General features: G+C 34.2%; 2 protein-coding genes across 4 annotated transcripts; one reads left to right on the top strand and one right to left on the bottom strand.

Annotated features, from left to right (window-relative positions):
- Positions 1–7941: 7941 nt before the first annotated feature.
- On the bottom strand, positions 7942–10968 carry LOC133834563 (pentatricopeptide repeat-containing protein At3g49170, chloroplastic). The gene has a single exon (XM_062264215.1). It carries the CDS (start codon positions 10765–10767, stop codon positions 8215–8217), a length of 2553 nt encoding a protein of 850 aa, XP_062120199.1. The 5' UTR covers positions 10768–10968; the 3' UTR covers positions 7942–8214.
- Positions 10969–12889: 1921 nt separating this feature from the next.
- Positions 12890–20069, top strand: LOC133834562 (uncharacterized). 3 transcript variants are annotated; one of them, XM_062264212.1, is made up of 10 exons: positions 12890–13217; positions 16523–16747; positions 17222–17716; positions 17965–18097; positions 18454–18521; positions 18599–18660; positions 18947–19050; positions 19130–19202; positions 19294–19474; positions 19590–20069. In XM_062264212.1, the coding sequence occupies exons 2-10, from the start codon at positions 16543–16545 to the stop codon at positions 19673–19675; spliced, it is 1407 nt and encodes a 468-aa protein (XP_062120196.1). In that variant the 5' UTR covers positions 12890–13217; positions 16523–16542; the 3' UTR covers positions 19676–20069. The 3 variants fall into 3 exon arrangements, with proteins under 3 accessions (XP_062120196.1, XP_062120197.1, XP_062120198.1); XM_062264213.1 differs by lacking the exon at positions 12890–13217 and adding an exon at positions 15915–15954; XM_062264214.1 differs by lacking the exon at positions 12890–13217 and adding an exon at positions 15923–15940.
- Positions 20070–20845: the final 776 nt, after the last annotated feature.

Here is a 20845-nt window from a genome sequence, read left to right as displayed (position 1 = left end):
GAAAAGTGGATTGTATCTAATTTTGAGAAAGGGGAACAGGAAGGAGAAAATGTATATGAGGATTATTTAGTGGATTTCCATATATGATGTTGCCTTTTTTTTTTCCTCTCCCAATTCATGATGAACTAGGTCATATCTTAGGCATTCTTATTGTTGGAATTTTTTGGTCACTAATAATATTTCTGCAATCTGATGCTCTTTTAGACTGCTTAGGAGAGATCCAATGGGTGCACTTGGCTATGCAAGTTTGAAGCCATCCCTCATGAATATTGCTGAATCTACTGATGGTCGTCCTTCTGAGATGGGTATAGTTGCGGCATCAAGAAATGGTGAGGTTTTAGGCAGCCAAACTATTCTGAAAAGTGATCACTGCCCAGGTTGTCAAAACCAAAACTTACCTGAAAGAGTGGAGGGTGCCCCTAATTTTCGGGAAGTTCTTGGTTTTCCAGTTTATGGAGTGGCAAATCCAACTATTGATGGAATACGATCTGTGATACAAAGAATTGGTGGCTCAAAAAGTGGTCGTCCAGTTCTTTGGCACAATATGAGAGAGGAACCTGTTATTTACATAAATGGAAAACCATTTGTGCTCCGCGAGGTTGAAAGACCGTACAAAAACATGCTTGAATACTCGGTAAATTTTCATTTATGTCATACATTAAAATGAAATAAATAATCCAAACTTGTAATGTAGATTATTGCTGCTAGTCTAGAATGTGCATGTGTTCGAGTTCCTTGTTAAAATAGTCAAAATATGGTCCAACTATTTCACTGCAGTCATGGGAGCAACAGCTAACCACAGTATTTATCAATTCGTAATACATGAACTTTAGTCTTTGGCACAAAGAGCAATCGAGATATATCATCATGAAGGATTTTAGTACTGATGTTTCTCACTTGTTTTTTAATATTTAGCTTCAATGGACAGAGAGATGTTGTTCTTTCCTTTCATGTTTCCCCTGCCTGTTTAAAACCACGGAGTTGGCAAATTACATAGGATCCGTTTTTTGTTAGGACCATGTACACTACAACAACACTTCATTGAAGCACTACTATTTCTTTTATCTTGCAGCTTTTGGGGATACTTCTTCCCTAAATGTCTCTGTCCATTTTTGGGGAAAGTATAATTAGGATGTCTTCTTTCAGGGCATTGATCATGAAAGAGTGGAAAGAATGGAAGCTCGGCTGAAAGAAGATATCCTGAGAGAAGCTGAATGTTATGGAGGTGTCATAATGGTTATTCATGAAACAAATGATGGGAAAATATTTGATGCTTGGGAACATGTAAATTTTGATGCTATTCAGAATCCGCTTGAGATTTTTAAATGCTTAGAGGCTGATGGTTTTCCTATTAAATATGCACGTGTACCTATAATTGATGGTAAAGCTCCAAAAAGTTCAGACTTTGACATGTTGGCAATGAATATTGCTTCATCGTCCAAGGATACTGCTTTTGTTTTCAATTGCTAGGTTGACATTTTTCATTCTTCCTATGTTGTATTGTGCATTTTAGATGATAAATGTATTTTGCAATTCTATCTACTGTACTTTGTCTTTTTTCTAAATATCGTTAAAAATCATAGATGGGCAGAGGAAGGACAACCACTGGCACTGTAATAGCTTGTCTTTTGAAACTTCGAATTGATCATGGTAGGCCTATTAAAATCTTGCTTGATACTATGACCCATGAAGAGGTAGATGGTGTAACCTCCAGTGGTGAAGAGACCGGAGAAATTCTGATTCATAGTGCTGACCAGGTAAAATTCTGAAATGGATATTTTTTGCTTGCTGTTATATGAACGTTTCTCTTCTTATTCTGGCTTGCTTATTCACGAGGTAGCCAATATACTTAGCAGTTATTTTCTATTTTATTTTCTTTATTTCTTGCTTTTTATTTGTATGCACTTGCAGTTGCCTGTCTGTCAATGCCTTTGTTGTTGTGGCTAATTTTGATCCTCCACGTAACTAATGTATTGTGCAAAATTTTCCTTCATCTCATATTAATGTTTAGTGGCATCCATTTTTTTGGGTTCTTTTGGTTGTTTAGTTCATATTTTCTCTTTAATGAATGATGAATTAAAAAAAGAAAAGCTTTTCTTGCTGGATAGTTTTGGGCTTGCAATTCTATTCTTTCCCATGATATTGGTGGGTATTCCTGACTCAAGAATGCCAAATGACACCATCGTGAGAATACTGTTCTGCTCTGTTCTTGCTCCAGTTGATATAAAATTGCTTCTTAATATCTTGGCTTGTTATGTTATCCTTGACATTTTTATGTATTATGTGCCTTTAAGTAGTTCTCATAGTTTTTTTTATTATCTTGTAGCTAGAAAGTTATGCGAAAACTGAAGAAGCTAAAGTTGAGGAGCTTATAAAGGCAGTTGCTGATTTCAGTGCCAAAGTAATTGTTAGTGGAGCAGCAGTTGGGGAGATGGCACTTCATTTCTGTGAGCGCTACAAGTATATCACCTTCTATTGTATTTTTTTTATTGATTAACTTACTAATTTTCAAAACATACTTGTGATTGTTGTACATATCTAAATGCTTTTGATCTTTTATGAAATCTGTCAAAAAATTTCAAGTTTTTATTATTCTATTAAGATTTTTCTTAGCATATCTGATAATTTAATTTGGGACTTTTTCCTTGCAGGCTTATGGTTTTGAAAATTAGTTCAAAATTTGAATTAAGACGATTTTGCCGCACTACTGGTGCTGTTGCTATGGTAAGTCAGCTAGCATTTAATAGTACTCAATTTTTTTGAATTTTTTCCAAAATTCTCTAACAATATTCTTATTTGTGTTACAGTTAAAGCTTAGCAAGCCAAACCCAGCTGACCTGGGACATGTTGATTCAGTTTCAGTAGAAGAATTTGGTGGTGCTAGGGTACATAAATATTTTGTGGATCAGGAAGCGATAGCAATTGCAATATAAGTATCCAAGTGTGACTCGAACTTCAGACTTTGTGTGAGCAAACCAAAGGCTGATTGTTTGAGCTACCACCCTTGGGTATTTTGTTTCTGTTGTTTTTATTATTTATTTTTCCTTTTAATCTCATTAACATTTCCCATAATGTAAATATAGGTCACTGTTGTTAATACAATGTTGAATGTTCTTACTTTTTGTTATTTGAAAATCAAGTTCATTTGATGATGCTAGTATATATTAGACATCTAATTTTAATTATATAAAAAAAATTAAAATTAATAGAATAAATTAGTGTTATATAAATAAAATATATAGTGAGAATTTAAACATATCTAAATATAACAATAATACGAAAATTGTGTTATAATATATATTACAATAACACTTTTTATGCAAAGAATTGTGTTATGCAAACTTCATTATATAACACAAATAATGTGTTATACTAAAGTGTACTATAACACAAAAAATGTGTTATACTAAAGTATAGTATAACACAAAAAAAAGTGTTATACTAAAGTGTAGTATAACACAAAAAAAGTGTTATACTAAAGTGTAGTATAACACAAATTTATAAGTATTGAAATGTGTTATATAATCGACTATAAATAACATAATTAAACACTTATCTATATATTAAAATAACACAGAAAGTGTGTTATCGTTGACAGTATAATAACACATCTGTATAACAATGATAAAGTGTTATGTAAAGTACCCTGACCTACGATAACATAATCGGTCTTAACACGTCAAAAAGCATTATGGTATGTTTTGATAACACATTTTCGGTGTTATTAAAAACATTTTTTCTTGTAGTGTCTCCAATTCCGTGTTCAACTTCAAACAACCAAGAAAGGCTCTCTATCGATCTTGGAGTATGTTGCACAATAGAAATCATCTCCAATATGCTAATGCTTGCTGGAGTCCAGATATCTGAGGATGAGCTCATCTCCTACATACTTCAAGGCCTGCCGATTGAGTATGATGCAACCATATCGAGCATTCTCACACAGCAGAGCAACTTTGTTCATCTTGAAGAGGTTCAATCTCTTCTTCTCAGCCAGGAGCAACGCATTGAAATGTGGTCTACTGCTACCACGCTTAACCTCTCCAATCCATCTGCAAATTTTGCTCAAGATAATTAGCGTAGCTGTGGTAACTAAAGCAACCTAGGCAAAGCAATTGTCAATCGTACCAATGGCGGACGGTCTGGTGGTTGTGGTCGAGGATCTGTACGCAGCAGTGGAAACTCCAGGGTGATTTGTCAGATTTGTGGAAAACCAGGTCATACGATCTTTGCTTGCTGACACAAGAATGATGAGGAATATAGCCAATCTCCATCCATGTCTACCTCCCTCACCAACAAAGGTGCGTTTCTTGCTACTCTTGAGACTGTAGCTGATCTAGCATGGTATGCTGATAGTGGTGCCATCGACCACATAACTAGAGACACAAAGAATCTGAGAATTACCTTTGAGTACAATGGCTCCGAACAGCTTATGGTTGGCAACGATAAGCTTCTTCCAATTACTCACACTGGATCTGCTTCGTTAAGTTCAAATTCCAATCGTCATTTACATCTACAGAATGTATTATATGTTCCTTCAATACAAAAAAGCCTTATCAATATTTCGAAACTAACTTTTGAAAACCATGTGTTTGTGGAATTTCATTCGGACACATGCTATGTGAAGGACAAGGACATAGGCACACTCCTACTGGAAGGACGGCTTAAGGATGGACTCTACTCACTCTCCACAGTCTCCGCCAAGTCTTGCTCAACCCATCCAATGAGTACAAAGTAATCATTGTAATCCTACTACATGTTTTACATCTGTCAAAACTAACTCCTGTATTTGGCATAGACGTTTAAGGCATCCAAGTCCCAAAGTCTTAGCCATATTAGCTTCACAGTTAAAAGGTTGTAAAACATAGATTACAAGCAATAAAGACTATTTTTGTTCATCTTGCCAATTTGGGAAAAGTCTTGTTCTTCCATTTGCTCTGTCTCAAACAAAAACTACTAAACCTTTATAACTTGTGTACTCTAACTTGTGGGGTCCTGCACCCATACCCTCTACTGATGGTTACAAGTTTTATATTCAATTTTTAGATGATTTTACCAGGCACACCTGGATACACCCCTTACAGACTAAGTGAGAGGCTTTGTCCATATTTCAACTCTTCAAAGTTTACATTGAAAAATAAATTGGCTTACCAATTAAATGTTTTCAAAGTGATTGGGGTGGGGAGTTTCAAACTTTTCCTATATTTTTAGCTCAACATGGGATTGAGTTTCGAAAACCTTATCCTCACGTGCATCAACAAAATGGTCGAGTTGAACAAAAACATAGACATATTGTTGAATTGGGTTTCACTTTGTTAGCCCAAGCCTCTATGCCTTTACAGTTCTGGTGGGAAGCATTTCATACCTCTGTTTATCTTATAAACAAGTTGCCAACGCCAATTTTGAAAGGTGAGTCCCCATATTCCAAGTTATTTCGTCATACTCCTGATTGCAACTTTCTTAAGGTGTTTGGGTCTGCTTGTTACCCACATCTTAGACCTTATAACAGACATAAGCTTCAGTTTAGATCATCTCTATGTCTATTTCTTGGGTATAGTTCGAAGCATAAGGAGTGTAAGTGTTTGCATCCATTTGGCCGTGTGTACATTACACACAATTGCATATTTGATGAGTCTACTTTTCCATATTCCATTTTGTTTCCTGTTGTATCTAATAATCTTTGTACATGGGACTCCACTCCCTCACCTTCTCTAAAGTTTTCACTTAGACACACTCAAAATCCAGCCTTTCCCAATGGTCCATCAACTTCAAGTGAGTCCATCCCAAGAGTTACTCCTTCCTCAGCTTCAACTGCTGCCCAAACACCAACACAACAAGCCTCCACTTTAACGCCTGCTGCATCCTCCAATACCACTTCACGCACTCACCAATTGTCTCCAACTTCTGTCTCGAATAATGCTTCCATACAAGATCCAGCTACTCATGTTGATCCCATGGATACTCTTCCATCTACTCAAGTGGCTCTGCCTTCTTATTATAGACCAACTCACACTTCAACACACTCTATGCAAACCAGAATCAAAGTTGGTATTGCCAAACCAAAGGTGTTGACAACCACAAAGCATCCTCTAAATGTGTTAGCAGGACCTTAAGAACCAACCTCTGTTAGTGAAGCACTTAACAATTCCCATTGGAAACAAGCTATGGGTGACTGAATATGATGCTCTTATGACAAATGCTACACAGTCTCTTGTGCCACCCCCTTCAAATCACAAAGTAGTCGATAATAAATGGGTGTTCAAGACAAAGTTTAACCCAGATGGCACAGTCCAACGACATAAAGCTCGTCTTGTCGCAAAGGGATACCATCAAACACCGGGAGTTGATTTTTCCGAGACATATAGTCCCGCTATTAAACCAACCACAGTGCGTGTTGTCATGGCTGCTACAGTTCATTTCGGCTAGGATATTCAACAACTTGATGTGAACAACAGATTTTTAAATGGTATGCTCCAAGAGGTTGTCTACATGTCTCAACCCAAGGAATTTGTCAACTCCGATGTCCACATTGTGTGTCGTCTTCACAAGGCCTTGTATGGTCTTAAACAAGCTCTGAGGGCGTGGTTTGACCCTCTTAAACATGCTCTACTTGCGTGGGGCTTTCGAAACTCCAAGGCTGATGTGTCGTTATTCATTTGCAGTAAGCATAATCATCTATTTCTTCTATTAGTGTATGTTGATGACATCTTGGTTACTGGCACATCACAAGAGCTTATTACTAAGTTGGTGTGTAATTTGAATGGTGCTTTTGCTCTTGAAAAGCTTGATTCTCTTCATTACTTTTTGGGGATTGAGGCTTATCGTAACTCTACTGGTTTGTATTCTTCTCAGTCAAAGTATATATTTGACCTCTTGTTCAAACTCAAGATGACCGGTGCAAAGGGTTGTACTACACCAGCATCCCCTCGCATCACCCTGTCGTGGAGTGAGGGGGAACCAATGGCTGATCCCACCTTATATCGAAGTACAATTGGAGCACTGCAGTACTTGACCATTACTCAGCCGGACATAGCCTATATTGTCTCCAAATTGAGCCAATTTTTGCAAGCTCCTTCTACTGTACTTTGGTTGGCATGTAAACGTGTTTTGAGGTATCTCAAGGAATCAGCTTCAAATTATATTCAAATAAGACACTCAAGCTACAGGGTTTTACGGATGTAGATTGGGCAAGCTGTCCAGATGATCAATGGTCCATTGGTGTTTACTGTATGTTCCTTGGTTCATGTTTGGTGTCATGGAGCTCCAAGAAACAACATGTAATTGCTAGGTCAAGTATCGAATCGGAATACCGAGCCTTGGTAAATGCAGCAGCTGAAATGGTGTGGTTGAAGGCTCTGTTGAATGAGATGAAAATCCCATTTCAGCAAGTTCCTATAATCTGGTGTGACAATTTAGGAGTTGCCTCTCTTGCTGCAATCCAGTGTATCATGTTCGAACAAAGCGTATAGAGATAGACATTCACTTTTTGCGTGATATGGTGATGAAAAGGCAAGTAGAAATCAGATATGTGCCAAGTTATGATCAGCTTGCTGATGTGTTGACAAAAGGGTTGTCTGTTGACAGATTTTTGAAGTTCAGAGACAAGCTGAAGGTGGTTGACTCACCATTTCGCTTGAGGGGAATGTTGAGCAGACTTTAGGAAATACCTGATGTAACAACAATTTAGTTGTTAGTTAGGAAATGAGCTGTAATACCGGTTTGAGTGTAACAAACCCTATTTTTGTGGGATCTGTTAGAATTCTGTTTTACAGATCTTTGTAATAGCTTTGTGCTATAATAACACAGTAACACTCTCTTAATTGTTGATGAGAGAGTCATTCATTTCTTGAGCCTTATTCCTTTCTTTCAAGTCTTCACTAACTAACTATACATGGTAGATTATGATATACTCACATTTTAATGGCTCACCTTTGAAGAACTGAATTAAAAAACAAGATGGTAGATGTATAAACCAACTACAAGACTAACCTAAGCTGTTTTGGGGTTCTTTTTCTACTTAATCGGACAGCTTTGGAAGAAGTATCAGTGAGAAGAAAACAAATCCCAAAATGGGAAAGGCTCAAGATTCAGAGCCAGGACATTTGGAGTGGGAAGAAGTATATGGAGACACCTCTATATAAATAATGTTTATTCAGAAATGTTTTTAAAGTATCTTAAAGTTGATTCCATAATAACAACTTCAATTTCACGCCAGCGTTACCAGTAATCATTGCAGGAACAATTTCCATTCTTTATATGATGAAACCTGTTTGAATCTCTTACCACTATTTCTCTCTCTGTGGCCACCGAAATATACTTGATTGCACTATGGCAGTCTCCACAAATACGAAGGTTCTTGAAAACTCTCACGGGTTTTGATTTTGATGTGTTGATTAGCCCAAAAGCCACTGCTATTTTCTCACTGTGTTGAAACAAATACCGCTCTTTTTGTTCCTCTTTAACATCATGAAGCACCAAATCAGTATTTGGGACAAAACCCAGTTCTTTTATCTTTGAGGCCAATCTGTCTAGTTCATCATAAATCTCAAGAGATTGAGGGTTTGAAGTATCCCCAACGTGAAACTTGTATACCTTATTTTCCACCTCTATCCAGCTTGAACCTGCTTCTTTAATCAAATTTTTCTCTTTCATCTTCTTTCTGATTTGAGCCACTTCTTCCCATTGATTCGTGGAGGCATATAAGTTTGCTAGTAAAACAAATGCTGCTGGCTCATTTGGATCTAGCTTGAGAATCATGTTTGCAGCTTGTTTTCCCAGCTCTATGTTACCATGGACTCGACAAGCTCCGAGAAATGTTCGCCAAATTAGCGTATCAGCCATGAAAGGCATCGAGTTTATGAATTCATGGGCCTCTGATAGTGAGCCTGATCGACCCAATAGGTCAACCATGCATGCATAGTGTTCCATTCTTGGGACTATGCCATGTTTCGGGTACATTGACTTGAAGTGTTTCCATCCTTCAGAAACTAAACCAGTATGACTGCAAGCTGATAGCACAGCAGTAAAGGTAATCTCATTCGGTGTTATACCAGACTCCAGCATTTCATGGAGCAATGCCAAAGCTCTATCTGCAAACCCGTGTTTCGAAAAACCTGTAATAATTGAAGTCCAAGATACTATATTCCGGTCTTCCATCTTGTTGAAAACTTGAAAAGCAGCTTCAATGTTACCACACCTAGAATACATGGAAATTAAAGCATTGCAGCTAATCTGATTTGATTGTCCGGATTTTAGTAGCCGGGCATGAATTTGCTCCCCCTTGCCAATTGCACCAATGCTTGCAACTCCACTCAGGAGACTAGAAAATGCAAATGGGCTTGCTTCGAATCCCATGTTGTCAAGTTCATGGAACAGATCAAATGCTTTATCTAAATCCAAATTCCTGGCATATGCATCTACAATTGTGTTGTAAGAAATCAAATTCTTGTCAAACAAAATGTCGAAAGCTTTTCGGGAATCTTTCATCTGGTCAAACTGCGCATACATGCTAATGAGAGAATTTCCCACACAGTTGACAGATGCAAGACCTAGTTTCTCTGCAAGAGCATGAACTTGTTTGCCTGTTCTCAAATCTGAAAGATTTGCACATGCCTTGAGAATACTAGAAAAGGTGAAATGATTTGGCTGAACATGAGCAGAGATCATTTCACAAAATAGTTTGATAGCTTCCTCACTATGCCTCCCATTCTGTACATATCCAGTGATAAGTGCAGTCCAAGATAAAACATTGTGATTTGGCATTTGATCAAACAACTTCCTCGATTCATCCATTGATCCATCAACTTCACATTTTGCATACATGTCCACCAAACAACAACTAACATAGTTATCTGAATCTAATCCATATCGTACAACCTGAGAATGCAATTGTTTCCCAAACTCCAACAGTTCTAACTCCGAACAAGCAGAGATGACAGTGCTAAAAGTAAACTGATCGGGTATAACCTCACTCAAAATCATCTCCAAAAACAAATCTATGGCTTCTCGGGCACAACCCGATTGTGCCAACCTAGTTATCATCAAAGTCCAAGTGACTCCATTTTTCTCAGGCATTTTTCCGAACACCTTATATGCAGCAACCAAATCACCACTGCCCTTTGCAAACATATCTATCAATGAACACCCAACAAACAAATCAGACTCAAAATAGCCACTTTTAATAATAGACCCAAAAACCGTTTTCCCAATTGAGACATACTCCATAATCGAACACGCTCGAATCACAGCAGCAAAGCAATACTCATTGGGGAAAAACCCATTTTCAACCATGTCAACAAAAGTAAGAATGGCTTCATATCCCATACCATTATTTGCAAAGCAAGATATAATCGCAGTCCAAGAAACCAAGTTCCTCTTTTTTCCCATGCTTTCAAAAATCGCATTAGCTTTGACCCAATCTCCAATTTTAGAGTACAAGCTTATTAAAGAATTAAGAATCACAGAATCAAGCTCGAGTTTTAAGTCCACCAACTGGGCATGAACAAGTTTACCAAGCTCGAAATTACGAGACCTGATACAAGACTTGAGAAAGAAAGAGTAGGTGGAAAGTTCAGGGTGGACCCCATGGTCGACCATGAGATCAAGGGTGGAAATTGCATTTTGGAGGTGACCCACATTGAGATTATGGACCAAACGGTTCTGGAGTGTTTTGAAATTGAAGGGTAAAGGAGGCTTAGGGTTTGGAGGTTTAGGAATATCTTGAGGTCTCAAGAATGGAGGTAGAGCTAGTTTTGAGGCCAAGCTCATCATGAACAATTTATCAAACTAGCAACTGTGGATTGAGTATTCATAACATCGAAAAGATATTTAAAAAAAACAAACAGTTTTCCCCTTTCCCTTGAGACCAAAAAAAAAAAATCTAATCGGCAACTTCTTGTTTTCTTATTTCCCCGAAGAGTTAATGCAGTCTATGTAAATGTGATCAATGCAGCTTGTGTGATGCACCAATTAAAGAGTATAGGGGTTTCTTCATGACCACATTTTTTTAACGATATTTTTATATCCCTAATTTTTCTTTTTTCAATTTTACTACCTCAACTTTTTTAAATTATTATATTTAAACTTTTTTATTTAAAAAAATATGGTGTCAAAAAAATAACTTAACATCAACAAACACAACGACGGTAAGACATGAACACAGTACATCAATTCAAAACAACTACAAATTAATTCCACATTAATATATTGTATCAATTTAAAAAAAATTAAAAAATATAAATAAAAAAACAATATCGAAAAACTTGTCATTACATTTTAAAATGTATTAAAAAATAAACTAAAAATATACATTAAATTAACTAAACATAATCCTAAATCAACGAAAAAATAAACAGAAATTCAACTGGATGTTAATTGACTGTAATATGGTTTAAAAAAGCAACTACAAATTACTTAGACACCAACCCTACAATAATACCGTGTTGAAAAAATAACGTGAATTAACTACACATCAACTCTACAACAATTCGGTGTTAAAAAAATAATTACAAATCAACTAAATGTCAAAACATTGCATCATCCAACATAAATTAAAAACAACATTTTATGTAAATATTTCATATGTGTAATATGAATTAAAAGTAAAAATATATAGTTTAACTAAATAACAAAAATAAATATATTTTTTTAAATAATACTGATATACCAATAATATACTAAAAAAATACACAAATAAACTTTAAAAAATCACAAATAAATCTAAAGACTTTGTCCATGTTGCCCTTTTTCTACTGTAGTGAGCCATGTAATCTTTCTTCTTTTTCTTGAAGTGTTTAATTGCAGCTTTAAGCACCGTATTCTAATTCTAAACCTGTAAATAAAACTACAAAGACCAGATTAAGGAATTAACACATGGATTTATATTAATATAAATTTATATAGAAAACTTTATAGATCACAACCACCGTAAGTTCATCTAGATTTTTTTCTACTTAATCTCAAATGGGTATATATCCAAATGATGATATAGATTTTAACTTTTGGAACCAAATTGAAAAATGACAGGGAAAGAATAATAAAAATGATTTGCAGGTACCTGATAACAGTACCGTTGACCAGGTCCACTAGCTGTTAGAGTTGTTATCTTTGTATTAACTACTTTGTGTGTAATCATCATTAGTTCTTTAATTACTGTTATAACTATTTTGATTGTACCAGTCTTAGTTCTTGTTTTCTCATTACGCTTCTTTGTATTTTTATCCCTATAAATAAGAATTTCATTCATAGAGCTAGGCAACTTTTGCAAAGCTCACATTCTTCTCTCTGTTATGTCTTTCTCTTCTTCCTTTAGATAAGTTCATTCATTTTCTTCCTCTCTTTCTAAAAGCTTTTATGGTACATTACTACAAAATACTTTTTATGGAACACTTTTTTAGAACACGTACCTAAATGCAAGCCTTTAAAAATATTTTTAAAATTTTTAGAACATTTATTGAGAGTCCTGAAAAAACACAATTTAGGACTCGCAATGAGTGTCCTAAAATAATATGTGAGTCCTAAAAAAATCTGGGCTAAAATAATAAATGTTTTATTTAATAATTTTGAGGACTTGCTTTGGGAGTCCTTAATACTATTTTAGGACTCACAATGAGTGTCCTAAAATAATATGCGAGTCCTAAAAATATATGGGCTAAAAAAATAAGTGTTTTATTTAATAATTTTGAAGACTTATTTTGAGAGTCCTTAATACTCTTTTAGGACTCACAATAATTGTCCTAAAAGAATAAAATCCTAAAAACATATAAACTAAAAAAATAAATATGCTACTTAATAATTTTAAAGACTTTTGAAAGTCCTTACTACTCTTTTAGGATTGCTTTGAGAGTCCTTACTACTCTTTTAGGAACTACTCTATTAGGACTCGCTACGTATCTAGTCTAAAAGAGTATTAAGCACTCCACAAGCAAATCCTTCAAATAATTATACAAAACACTTAAAAAAGCTATCAATTTTTTTGAAATTTTCGGGTTAACAAAATAGAGCACTATCAGCAATACATTTGGGGATTTATTCAAAATCACAACATTTTAGGGCTGGTAGAGAGGTGAACGGCGGCTGTAGGTGAACGGCAGTGACGGCGGTGAACGGCGTCGACGGCAGGTGGGTTCTCGGCTTCAGCAGTCTCGCCGGCGGCGTGCTTCTTGGCGTGGGGTGCTGGTTGCTCACGGTTCCGTCTCTCGGCGTGCTTCGGTGATTTCCAGGTATATATTTCTTTGCTTTTATATATATATATATACACCACACATATTTGCTTATATATATATATCCTGTTATGTATATATATATATATATATATACTGTATAGTACACTAGTTCCATAACAGAGTTGACTGAACGAGCCTGAAAACATGCCATTGAGGTTACATTCTCAAACTGTGGGATCCAGTTTTGTGAATAAAAAGAAAAAAAATTTGATTTGGTGATTTTGAGCATATCACACAATGCCTGAATTTCTTTTCTGACTTTCTTTTTAATTGATTGTTTTTACTTGTTAATACTTGATTGCCCATTCTTCTGATCTCTGTTAATGGTCATGTCATATCAGAGAACTCTTGAGTTTAAGTTGGAGATTTAGGCACCATTTTTGGAGCTGTACTTCAAGACTAACATATTTTTGGTATTTCTGATGCATTAGTACACTACAAAAAAAATGAATATAGAGGTTTTACTGTAACTAACTGCAGAGTTAAAAAAAAAAAGTACAATCTTATTCAGTGGGTGGGCTAGTAATACTACAGGAAAATGATACTAGCAGAAACAAAAGATCATATGGACTAAATTTGAAAAACATTATTAAAAAATTGAGAAGAAAATACTCAAATGAGGAAAAAATTTACATCAGAAGAAGTTTCAATTTGACACGTTCTTTTAAAAATACTAGAAGCAGTCCAAGGCAATAATTAATATTTGACAGACTAAGCAATCGATCATAGCATATATAGAAAGTGCTGCACCAGATACATTTCATAGCATATAACAGTCACATCATCCTCTAGAGATCAATTTGGGAAAATATGACACTTATCTAAACGAAAGCTCCTCTAACTACCTTATTTGAATATGAACCAGTTGAGACTTTTATCCACAGGAAAATGATGGTTGTTTATTCAATGCAGATAAATATAATAAATAGATAAAAAGCAAGATTTATAATGAAGATAGAGAGATTTCATGGCCTGCAACTATTAAAAAATTAAATATTTTATTACTATATATTTATATATCTAATCATATCTAGATCTAGAAGTAGTAGTGTGCGTTTGTATTTTTATGCATGATTTTATCTGCTTTTGTTTTGTTGTTCTTAATCAGGATGACCCTTATCATGATTTTGTAAATATGAGTATGCTTAATGTTTTTTTTTGACAAATTTTGGTTTTCTTTGTATATGTGTTTGTTTTGGTCTGTTAGTGTTGTTCGTAAAATGAATAATCTTTTTGCTGTTTTGGATCATATGGATTATTTATTTGAGTTTAATTTTGGTTTTGATAGATGTTAAGTTCATTTTTTTCCTTGTTTGTTCCTTTACTCATATTATTTCCAAATTCTTTGACTGATTATAGGTTTTATTAAATTCAAACTGGTTGTTTGGTTGTACAAGAATTTTATCTTTTACTATTATCAGGAATTAAGTATTTTTTTATCTACTTCTAAATATTTCTATTCTTAATTCTTCTATATTTTTTAAGTGTAGTTAAGTTATAAACTCTTACTTATTTATAAATCTAAATATAATACACGGCGTTGAGTTTAGTTTTCCGGGTTTATGTAAAGGACAATTAGTTTTTCATCTCTATTTCTTTAAACATATGTAGCTATTTAGTTTTTGCAGGAATACTAATTTGAATCTTGCTTATGTACTGATTTAATATTAATATGCTATAGGCATATTTAACAATATAATTAATCTTTTCAATGTTTCTTTAAAGCTTCCAGGGTTGAAATCAGATTGTATTACTTCAACACTTTCAATCTCAGAATTTTTTTTTCAAGGAGCAGATAACCATATTGAATTCAGTTTCACTAACCTTTTTGATGTTCCTATAAAGTTTCCAGAGTTGAAATCAGGCTATTAATTCAACACTTTTTGAAAGTGAAATTATTCTCAGAATTTCTGTTTTAGGAGTTGGTTTTTCTTATTTTGGGGTTTTTCTTACTGATGAGAGAATTGATGGTGGGATAATTTTTCTGTATTTGTAATGTGTTTGGGAATGCGGAAGGTTGTGTATACTTCTGAAATGTTGCATTGTTTGTGAATTAATTTTGTGTAGAGGAGCAATTGTTGAATATTTTTTTGAGAAGAAGCAACTGTTCAGTTTGGATGACTAATTAACCGGCACTTTTAAAGTTTTATTTTTTTTAAAAATCCATACAAATTTCTGTTATGCCTCGTTTGATAGCCATTTATGTAATTGGTAAAATATAGCAGTAGAAGGAGATTGAGGCTAGTGGTACTAGACTACATTTATGAAAGATTTACATTGGCATTAGTGAGCACTTTGAAAGCTTTGAAAATGAAACCGAATTTGAGTAGGTGTTACCTAAACATTGTGAATCTTTATTGATTGAAACATCAATTGGTTTTAGTAAAAGAAAATCATCTGTCGTTACGTGGAATGAATATCAACATTTTGAGTATTTTGGTGAAAGAAATGACATCATGTTTTTAAAGAAGATAATGGACTGTTGTGGGCCATTTAGTTGGAGAGAAATGACAGGATATTCTTAGATAAGGAGATCATAATGGACTGTTGTGGGCCCTTTAGTTGGAGAGAAATGGCAAGACATTCCTAGATAAGGAGATTGAGTTAGAGTGCATTTGGAAAGGAGTTAAGTTGTGGGTTGCTACATGGCTAAAGTGTGCCAAAGATTTTGCTTGTTTTCTTTTTCTGACTTGTCAAGGGATTGGGATTGCTCGCATGATGTAATTTGATCTAGGTTTTTTACTTCTATGTCAGTTTTTCAGGTTTTGTGAGTTTAGCTGTTGGTGCTTCGCCTCAGCCCGTGTCTTTTGTTTATAATTGTTCTTTACTTTAATATAATAGTAACATCATTTCCTTCTAGAAAAGAAGAAGAAGAGGAATGTACTTGGATGTTTGTGGGAGAGGGTTAAATTCTAGCTTCTACTTGTGCTTTAGTAGGTTAAAGAGGTTTTTTTCCCCCCAATTATTTGATTGTTGGAATAACTTCTGTTTGTTTTTTCAAATTTTTTTGGTTAAACTATGATGCATGTCTAGGTTACTAGTTTGGAGTATAAAGTCATGGTTGTGTTAATCGCAATTATGCTTGGATGGATGCAAAGAGCTTAGAATACAAGAATCTTGCATTATATTAAAAAAGATAGTAAATGAAAGATATATAGCAGGATAAATGTGACTTAGTATAACATTAGCGTTTAAATATGTTATGTATATATTATTCCGCTCAATTTTCTCTATAAATCTTTAGTTGCATTATGTTGCGAAGTTATTCATTCTCTAACATATTCGACTATGGAACTTGAAAGGTTATTGCTGTTGAGTGTAAATGGCGGGTTCAAGTTTAGGGTCGAAGTCTCTTAAGGAGTATCTAAAAAAATATGAGAGCAATAATGAAGATGAAAATAAAAAGAAGAAGAAGAAAAAGAAACAGCAGAAAGCTAAGCCGGATGCCTCAGGCGTTTTAGTTGTTGATGAAGATCCGGTTTGGCAAAAACCAGTACAGCTTGAAGAAGATCAAAATGATTCTGCTGGTAGGTAGTGATTGATTGAATTACAGGGGCATTATATTTGCACCCAAGAATATATATAGGCACCATATTAATTAAAAAAAATTAATTTTAAAAATAATTTCGAACACTTTTTCTCTATTTTTTTTTTGACATTCTTTAATTTCTTTTTTTTGTTAATTTCAATAATTTTATTTTATATTGTTTTCATAATTTTTTTTTAAATAATGTTATAATTTTGTAGATAAAATTTTTATTTTAACAAGTTTTTATATATTTTTTGTTTTAATTTTTTAATTTAAATATTTAAAATATATATTATTTATATATTTTTTTTGTTATGAAAAATAAATTTTTTTTGAAAAATGTAAGCAAGTTGAAAAAATGTACTAATCAAATTTTGGGGTCCAAATATAATGCCTTTTGAATTATTATCCTTTAATTCATAGAGTTTATAAAGTTTTGACTTTTGAGTAATCTTTTTGGTCTTCTTTGTAGAGGAAGAGAAGCCCCAAATTGATGAAGATATTGAGGTTAGAAGAATGAGGAGGCTTGAGCATTTAAGAGCCATTCGTGCTTCTAATCCGATATCGGAGGATGGAAGTGGTTGGGTTACTCTCTCTCCAAAACATGCGAATTTGAATTCTGATTTGTCTCCACCTCGTAAGCATACAGCTAGAAATGACACGCCTTCGCCTGAACTGAAGCCTTCCGAAGTAGATAATGACTTTTCACCACCGCGGCAACGGCGAACATGCCACCATACCCCGTCACCAGAACCCGATAACCAAAACTCTGACTTGTCTCCACCTCGTAATGGTAGAGCAAGAAATGACACACCTTCCCCTGAACGTGATAGAAAGCCTGTCAAGGAAATTGTGGATTTGTCACCCCCTCGGCAGTGGAGAAGGCGCCATCACACACAGTCACCTGAACCTGACAAGGGTCACGTGGCTTTAGACCTTTCACCCCCAAGGAAAAGTAGGAATGATGGTGAGGAATTTGAATGATTTTTTTTCTTTCTTCATTGTCAACTATGGTATATAAGTTCAATTGAAACCTTTTGCAAACTGAGATTAGAACTAAAAAAATACTTCACATTATTATTACTTGTTTAGAAGACCCAACCACTTGATAAATTGTACCTAGGGACTATTTATAAAATACACTTTTTATTAATAAATAGAATACTGGTTCTAACAAAACCTGGTTCTTACCACTCACATCTGTCTGTGTTTCAGATCTTTCTCCACCAAGAAAAAATACGCGGCAAGTGTCTGCTCTAGATATGAAAGAGGAACGGAAAACTGGTTTAATTACTGGTCGAGACATGAGAGATGAAATTGCTAGAACTAAGAAGCAGGATCTTATGAGGTAAGCATTTCCTTGTGTCACAAGAATCCAAAATTCATTTACATTTGCTATATGAGCCAGTTACATGAGATAACTGAAGCCAAAGCTCTTAATCATATTGTCACTTCCTTGTTCTGTTATAATGTGATAAAAGTTCTATTCATATAAAGCCTGTTGTTTTGTTTATTCTTCCTTGTAGATGCATGTTTAGTTAGTTTAGCAGCCTTTTTAATCATTTGGGTTGCATTCAATAAACCTGGGACAAAAAAGGGAAATATGTCCTAGCTCATTACCGCATAAGATATTTTCTCTCCTTTTGTTTTTCACTTGGTGTACTTATATTTTTTTATTGTCTTGATGTACATCTGATTTTGTAGGTTTCAAGACATGGACCCTTCTATAAGTGGTCGAGGTGCTGAGCCTATATATCGTGATAAGATAAAAGGTCAGACAACTCTTAATTTATTAGGTCATTCTCCTGCATTTATGCTTCATCCTTGCCTCATTTAGATATTTTTGCAGGGGTACGTATAACGAAAGAGGAATTCTTGAAATCAAAACAAAAAGTAGAAGAAAAACCAAAGGTACTTGCCGAAGTTTATATAAATATATAGCTAATAGGTCTTGTTCTTACTAACCTTCGATTATGGCAATAAGAAAAGGCTGCAGATAGTCTCAGTGCTAATTTGCAGTCTTTACATGTGGGGCTAAGATCTATCTCTTCATTTCTCCCTATTTTTGGGTATAATTGTTTAGATGTGTTTCGTATATTATAGTTGTTAGACAACTAACATTGTCATTATCTTCGATTGAATTTGCACTTTGATTGTTTCTCTACTTTTGATGGTCATTTTGTCCACATTTTGTCAGGAGATAAAGTTGGAATGGGGCAAGGGGTTGGCTCAAAAGCGGGAGGCTGAGGCTAAGCTTCAAGAATTAGAACTTGAGAAGGATAAACCATTTGCACGGACCAGGTAGATTCTAAGATACTTGTTGCCAAAAGTTATTTGTGATTTCTTTTGTGTTCATAATGTCATACCATTTTATTTGCAGAGACGATCCAGAAATTGACAAATTGATGAAAGAAAGAATAAGATGGGGTGATCCAATGGCACATTTGGTGAAGGTAAGTAGGTAACAAAGCGACTATAGATTGTTAAGTGATTAAAACTACAACTTTTTAAATGCTGACTTGTGACCATTTTCACATATTGCAGAAAAAGCAATTTGAACCTGCTCTCTCCAACTTTGGGGATAGTGAAAAGATGAAAGAATCAGGATTTATTATCCCTCAGGATATCCCTAATCATAGCTGGTTGAAAAGAGGATTAGATGCTGCGCCAAATAGATATGGTATAAGACCAGGAAGACATTGGGATGGTGTGGATCGTAGTACCGGTTAGTTGAATTCCAAAATACAATTCAGTCAGATGCCTTTATTTAACCTTCAGTCTAGTGAGAACAATATTATAGACAGAGCAGCATTTCTAAATATTTGGATTGTGTTTTGTAGGATATGAGAAAGAACTATTTAAAAGGAAGAATGAGAAACAAGCTACTGAAAGGGAAGCTTATCTTTGGTCCGTAGCTGATATGTGATTGAATCAGGCCTCCATTGTCAATCTGTATTCTTAGGAGATTTGTGGATGCCTTTCGTTAGCGAACTGCTGACATTTCTAGCAACTAAATTAGATTCATGCTCACAAGTGTTGTTTCTTCTAGCTGTTTTCTATTGGTTGGAACTAAATTGAGCGGCAAAAAATACAGAGAGAACTATCCGTCCTTTGGGATGCAGTTTGTGCTAGTATATCGAAGTAATATTGTATGCCATTTGGTATTAGTTTCAAAACCGAAACATCTCTTGAGCTGTGAAGTTTTAAACTATGTATAACTTATACCATAATTTCCCTTGCAAAAAAAATGTGAAAGACTAGTACCATAATTTATTGTAAACCGATCACTTAATGTTATTGTACCAAATTTTATACTCAAATTGTATAGAAATTATGTAGGCTACCATTTTTTTTTCATTTCTTTTCACAAATGTGGAATTTTTCAGATTTTGCATATACAACGATTTTTTTCTAAATTAAGCTAATTATATGCATAAACATTTCTATTTTTTTATGGTGGTTTGAATTATTTCCGTATTTCAATAATTAGCTTAGGGTTTTGTGTTTTGTGTTTTGTGTTTTTTTATACTTTTCTCTCAGTACACCATTCTATTTAAACACCTCGTAATTTAAAAAAAATTCTTTGCTCGTACCTTCTGCAAAATTTCCCTAAATAATTTTTTATTTTTATTTTTCTACCTTTATAATTTATTAGTAAAAAAATAAAATATTTTTTATACTGTTAATTAAAAAATAATAATACTTTTTTTAAGAAATAAAAAATTTAATCACAATTTTTAATTTATTTTTAAAATTCAAAACAAGAACAAAATATAAACATGAATAATCTAAAATTAAAAAAAAAGTTTATATCACTAGAATTAAAATAATTAGTAATGTCAAAATATTCAATTTTCTTGCTTCTTGTATTATTTTAAAAAGCCATAAAATAATACAAGAAAAAAAAAAGCCATATTTTTTAAAACTTTATTAAAAATCTCATATTAAATGTAATTTTCACTTATTTTATTAGGGTTTGTTTTATCTTCTATCTAAATCTTACATTTCTCTTACACGGTACGGTCATTATTTCTCCAAAAAAATTTCAGATCTCAATCGTCCACCCTGGTCCCTTTTCCTCTATCTCCCTCACTTC

The sequence above is a fragment of the Humulus lupulus genome, chromosome 5, assembly GCF_963169125.1.
Source record: "Humulus lupulus chromosome 5, drHumLupu1.1, whole genome shotgun sequence".
Lineage (NCBI taxonomy): Eukaryota > Viridiplantae > Streptophyta > Magnoliopsida > Rosales > Cannabaceae > Humulus > Humulus lupulus.
The sequence above is the reverse complement of the archived record's forward strand: the minus strand, read 5'-3'. Positions and strand labels throughout refer to the sequence as shown.